Raw genomic sequence first — 6,000 nt, 5'->3', positions numbered from 1 at the left:
CTGCAAGTTTCGAGACAGGCCGCAACATTGTCCGAGATAGACCGTTGTCGCTCACGCGCACACTGGCGCGTCTGACGACTCCATCAGCTCCGCTGTAGACCTCCTCCACGATGCCCTTGCGCCACTCTCGTCTGGGCAAGGCAGGATCGCAGACGAAGACCATATCGCCCTGGCGGATGGGCTCCGTTCTCCGGCACCACTTCTCGCGGCGCACCAGCGTAGGCAGGTACTCCAGGACCCACCTCCTCCAGAAACGGTCTCGCAGCATGCGAGCAATCCTCCACTGCTTTCGCGTAGAACCCTCCTTGGGCAGCTCCGCCTCCAAACCAGGCGTATTCGGCAGGTTAGCTGCTCCCTTGAGCAGGTCGTTTGGCGTCAACGGCGCCTCCTGGTCCGCATCCACCGGCAAGTGGGTGAGCGGACGCGAATTGACCACATTCTCCGCCTCGATCAGTAGACTTTCCAATACGTGATCCCTCGGCGCGACTTCCTTCAATGTATGGCGCAGCACTCGCTTGACGCACTGCACCATCCGCTCCCATACTCCACCCTCGGACGGGTTCGATGGGCAATTAAAGACCCATTCAATGCTCCTGCTGGATAACTCACTCTGTATTCTCTCCGTCTCGAACACGTCTCCGAATCGTCTGGCCTCCCTGTCAGCTCCCACGAAGTTCTTGCCGTTGTCACTCCGCAGTCTATGTACCGGTCCTCTACGGCAGACGAAGTTCCTGATCGCAATTATGCAGGAATCCGTCGACAGGTCATGCGCCAGCTCCAGATGAATCGCCCTTGTCGTCAAACACGTGAACAAGGCGACCCAACGCTTCTCTCGGTGACGGGCAACAGTCACCAGCAGTGGTCCAAAGTAGTCCAATCCAGTATATTTGAATGGCCATCCACCCGCTTCCAATCGATCCTCTGGAAGGGGTGCCATTATCGGCGGCATCGGCCGCGTTCGCTGCAACTTGCACTCGTAGCACGCCGAGATCACCTCCTTCAGCATGCGCCTCATCTTCGTGACCCAGAATCTCGTCCGGATCTGAGCAATCGTCGCATCCACGTTTTGATGCTTCATCTGGGCGTGGAAGTGTCTCACAATCATCTCAGTAAGACTGTGCCTGTGTGACAGTATCACAGGCCTCCTCGCACTGTACGGCATGCACAGCGCGGCATCAACTCTGCCATGAACTCGCAGAACTCCATGTTCATCCATGTACGGCGCCAGACCTCGAATCTCGCTCGAGCTGGCGACTTCCTTTCCGCGTTTCGCCGACCTCATCTCATCGGGAAACGATTCCAATTGGGCCTGCCTGACCAGCAGGTTCTCCGCGGCCTCACACTCCTTTGCAGTGAGTCCGTATTCCTCGAGCTCGCTTCTCTGTCTGCGGCACCAACGCGCAAACCTCAAGACCCAGGCTGTGGTCCTCACCAGGCGGCTGAAGCTCGAGAATCTCTGGAACGGAATGACAAATTCATTTGTGGCCACCAATGCAAACTCACTCGGCATCTCCTCGTCATCAGATGCATCCGGAACACGCTCAGTTCCCTCCTCAGGCACTGGCCAGCCGCTCGCTGGCTGCCTCAAAAATGCGGGACCGCTTAGCCACCGGGATTCCGGGCTAAGGTCCGCCTTGTTCTGCGACCGCGTCGCATCATCCGCTGCGTTGTCAGCTGTAGGTACCCATCTCCACTGGGAAACCTCCGACGACTCCAAAATCTCCGCCACTCGGTTGCCAACAAACTGCTTATACCGGCGGTGGGTGCTGCCGATCCATCTCAGCACCGTTTTTGAGTCCGTCCATAATACCGTTTCGCTGATGTCCACACTGTGCTCCTCCTTGATAGTGTTTATCAATCTGGTTCCAAGAACCGCTGCCTGCAGCTCCAGCCGTGGGATTGACATCGTTCTCATCGGCGCGCACTTCGTCTTTGCGCACACGAAACTAGCCAGCACTTTGCCATCCTCGTACATGACCCTCCAATAGGCCACCGCCGCGAATGCAGATTGACTCGCATCCACGAACACGTGCAACTCGATGGTCCGAACTGCTCCATGCCCAAAATAGTGCCGAGGACATCGGAACTGTCCCACGGCGTCCATCTGCCTGCGCCAGGCAGCAAAGGCTCTGCCTATCTCCTCCGGTAGTGGTTCGTCCCACTGGATCTTCTGCCTCCATATCTCTCGCAGCAACAGCTTCGCTGTAATCATCAGGCAGCACAGGAATCCCAATGGGTCGAATGTTGACATCAGCAGGCTCAAATACTCCCTCTTTGTAGGGACTCGATCTCCACTTAGAACGCTTTCTGGCACTCGATGATACTCCACGTTGAATCTGAAGTCATCCGTTGCTACCTGCCAGCGCATTCCAAGGATCTTCTGCTCAGCCTCACCCCATCCGACGCTCTTGACTCGTCCAGGTGGTCCCAACGCCGCTTCCACGATGGGTGAGCTGGATGAAAACTGGCATAGTTCGAAGCCAGCCTCCGCATGTATCTCCTTCACTCGGGTAGATACCGCAATAGCCTCGCTCTCTGTAGCGAAACTGTCCACATAGTCATCAACATAATGGTGGTCGATGATGGCCTTGACTGCCCTCGGATCTGAATCCCGAAACTTCAGGGCATTCAGCGTCTTCACGTAATGCGCAGTGCTCGGCGAGCAGGCTGCTCCAAACGTCATTACGTTCATCTCGTACACATCCGGGTCTCGATCGTCGTTGCCATCTCTCCAAAGGAACCGTTGGGAACATCGATCCTCGGGTCGGATCAGCACTTGGTGGAACATCTCCTTGATGTCACCGCAGACTCCGACTGCTCCTTCCCTGAAATGGAAGAGCACGGCTGGCAAGGGCTTATAGTGCTGAAGCCCCTTGTCCAGCGCCGAATTTAGAGAGGTTCCTCCAACCTTGGCTGCAGCATCAAACACAAGCCGGACCTTACCGGGCTTGTTCGGGTTTTCGACACCAAAATGTGGCAAATACCATAGCTTGTCGCTCTTCACGGCGACCTCATCCGGCTGCAGCTTCCTCGCATACCCTTTGGACACGTAATCCTTGATAATACGATCGTATTCCAGCGCCAACTGCCCGTTGCGCCTCAACTTCTTCTCTACGTTGATCAGCCGTCTGTGCGCCATCTCGTAGCTCCGTGGCAGCACAGCGTGGTCGTCCTTCCAGAGTAGTCCCGTCTGGTAGCGACGCCCCACTTTCACCGTGGTGTCTTCGAGGATCCTTTGTGCCCGCGCGTCATCGCTTGCTGCGACCTGTGGCGCGAGCTTCACACCAAAGCTTTCCATCTCGAAGTAGTCCTCTACCATCTTTTCCATCGCATCTTCCATTGACACGGCTAGAAGGCAGGACCTCGGTGACGGCGTAGTCGATTGTCCACTTACCGGCCCATACACAACCCATCCAAGCTCGGTTGCGGCCGCATACGGTCCCTCTCTGGCAAACCGCCTCGTCCTAAGTGGCAATCCCAAATGTCCATGGTCCAGTCCGATGAGCAACTTCGGCACCGCGTTGCTGTAGGGCTTCATCGGCAGACGCGCATCCTTATGCACGCCCTGGACATCTCGCCGACATAACGTCTGCATCGGCAGACTCAAACTCGAAACGGCGTACACGTTCCTCAACGCGTGGCGAGTGGGCTTCCCAGCTCCACTTATCTCTAGACTCACCACGTTGGTGGGCTCTCTACTGGCCTTTCCTCCAAACCATTGAATGTTAAGCTGTCGATGTTCGCCTCGCACTCCCAGATCCCTCCGCAACTCGTCATCGATCATCGTGACGGAGGATCCTTCATCCAGAAGCGCGTAGGTATCTACCTGGCGACCAGCTCCGTACAGCGTTACTGGCAGTATACGGAACAATAGTCGGCCTCCCTCGGCGTCAATGCAGCTTAAGTTCCTTTGCACAGGTGCCTCCGCTGGCTGCGGGGCTCTTCTCTCCAGGCTATTTCTGAGAACCGCCGGCTGCTGGCTCCTCTCGTGGTCCCTGTAACCACCTCGTGGCGAAGACCTTCTTTCCGGGCTGCGTCTGGAAACTGCTGACTGCTGGTTCCCACCGTCGTGGCGCCTGAAGCCACTTTGCTGCTCCGGCCATCTTCGCCCCTCGTCCGCTCCATGTAGCAGACGGTGATGCATCTGGCGGCATCCGTTGATTCGGCACTCGCCGTGCCCATTGCAGGTTCTAGCTGTATGACCAATCCGTAAGCATGTGAAGCAGAGCCGATGCCTCTTCACCATGCTCCACCTTCTCGATGGTGAAGCTCCGATGAACTCTCTACAGCTCGTCGTAGCGTGTTGCCCTCCACAAATGGGACAACCTCCATGCCGATCATCCCGCTGCTCGCATCCGTTCTGGTCGACGCTCGCATGCAGGACTCGACGCCTCGGCTCCTTTCCCTCGACGTCCAAAATCGTACACACGATGTTTGCGTACTCCTGTAGCCACGTGCTGAAGTGCGCTACAGTGGGAAAGGGCTCGATCGATGCAGCGTGCCTGGCCCAATCCACTCGCTTGCTCGTAGGAAGCTTTGCCACTAGCTCCTCCATGAGGGTGGGGTTCCCCAGGTGCTGCTCCGCCTTCGCTGACTGCAAGAAGGCCGTGAGGTTACTCACTCGGGTTGCGAAGGGGACGATCCTCGCCAGGTGCTGCTCCGAAATCGGCGGCACCTCTCGCACGCTGTTCAGCTGGCTGCGTATAAGCTGCTCCGGTCGGCCAAACCTAAAGCGCAGCTGCTCCATCACGGCGCTGACGTTCCCAGGGTGAATCAGTAGCGACTTCACTGTCTCGCGTGCTTCATCCTTCAGCGCCTTCAACAGCCTCTGGTTGTTCTCCAGGTCTGTGCAGTTGTATGCTTGGGTCGTCTCCACAAATGCACAGTTAAATATAGGCCACTCCTCGGGCTGCCCTCCAAATACAGGCAGGTCCGGAAGCCTTCTTGGCCCATTCGCTCCTTGGGCTCCATTCGGCGTCATCGAGGCGTAGGATCCAACAAATGGCGATGCTGTTGCCACGTTGTGGATGCTCCCGCCCGGTAGCACGAATCCATGCGCCGTCTGCGCAACACTCGTAGCACACAGTGGCTCCACTAGATGATTGCTAGTCGTTAGCAATGGCGGTCCACTCCAATATGGCGGCTGCGTGCAGGCCGTACTGCTCGCACCGACACAGCTATGTGGAACAGGCCCGACCCCGTTAGTTGGGGCCTCACCGTTAGATGTGGCTACTGGCGGCCCGCCCCAAGATGGCGGCCGCCCCGACGCTTTACTGTTGGCGCCATTTGCGCTTGGGCCAACTGCGATTGGCGCGCGTTTGGCGGTGCTCTCACTGTTCAGGACTTTAACCTGCCTCAGCTCATTCTCCAACGCCGTAATCGTCTCCATAAGGTACGACGTGAGTGGCTGGCCTTCCTCCGGCACTGAACTCGCAGCTGTGACAGCAGTACTCCTCGGTTGGGACGCTACTGTAGTCACCGTAGTGGCTGGGCGAGAAATGGCCGCCGCCGTGGTTATGTTCACTTGCGGCCGGTTTCCCGCTCCACTACTCGCTGGCTGCTGATCCGCTCGCGTTGTTGTAGGGGTGGCTTCCCCTCCGTTCAGCCGGGAACTCCTCCTGGGGGAATGCTGCATCCCAGGTTCAATATGGCGCTGCCTCAGCGCGCTTCAAAATGGCGACCCTTGTGCCGCTGCCTGCGTCACACCGACGCTTGACGCTCCTTGCGCCTTCTGTCCGCTTGCTGCGGATACCTCAATTGACGCTGACTGCGTCTCCGTCCGTACCCAGTGTTCGGCGCTGGCTGCGCTCCTCAATGTCGCTGACTGCGACTCCTCTACTGGTACGGGAATGTGCGCCTGGCGCTCCTGCGCCACCGTCCGTACCCAGTGTTCGGCGCTGGCTGCGCTCCACTATATCGCTGACTGCGACTCTGCTACTGGGACGGGAATGCGCTCCTGGCAACTCTCTAGCTGGGCATCAGACCATCCAGCGCAAGTTG

General features: G+C 57.8%; 1 protein-coding gene across 1 annotated transcript; it reads right to left on the bottom strand.

The window, feature by feature from the left end:
- Positions 1 to 55: 55 nt before the first annotated feature.
- On the bottom strand, positions 56 to 5,635 carry LOC121501997 (uncharacterized; the record flags this gene model as incomplete). The annotated part of the gene is made up of 1 exon (XM_041774616.2): positions 56 to 5,635. A coding segment is annotated over exon 1 (5,580 nt), but the record flags the coding sequence as incomplete, so codon positions are not given.
- Positions 5,636 to 6,000: the final 365 nt, after the last annotated feature.

Source organism: Drosophila kikkawai, unplaced genomic scaffold (assembly GCF_030179895.1).
Source record: "Drosophila kikkawai strain 14028-0561.14 unplaced genomic scaffold, DkikHiC1v2 scaffold_112, whole genome shotgun sequence".
Classification (NCBI taxonomy): Eukaryota; Metazoa; Arthropoda; class Insecta; order Diptera; family Drosophilidae; genus Drosophila; species Drosophila kikkawai.
This window is presented reverse-complemented; position numbering and strand designations above follow the sequence as displayed.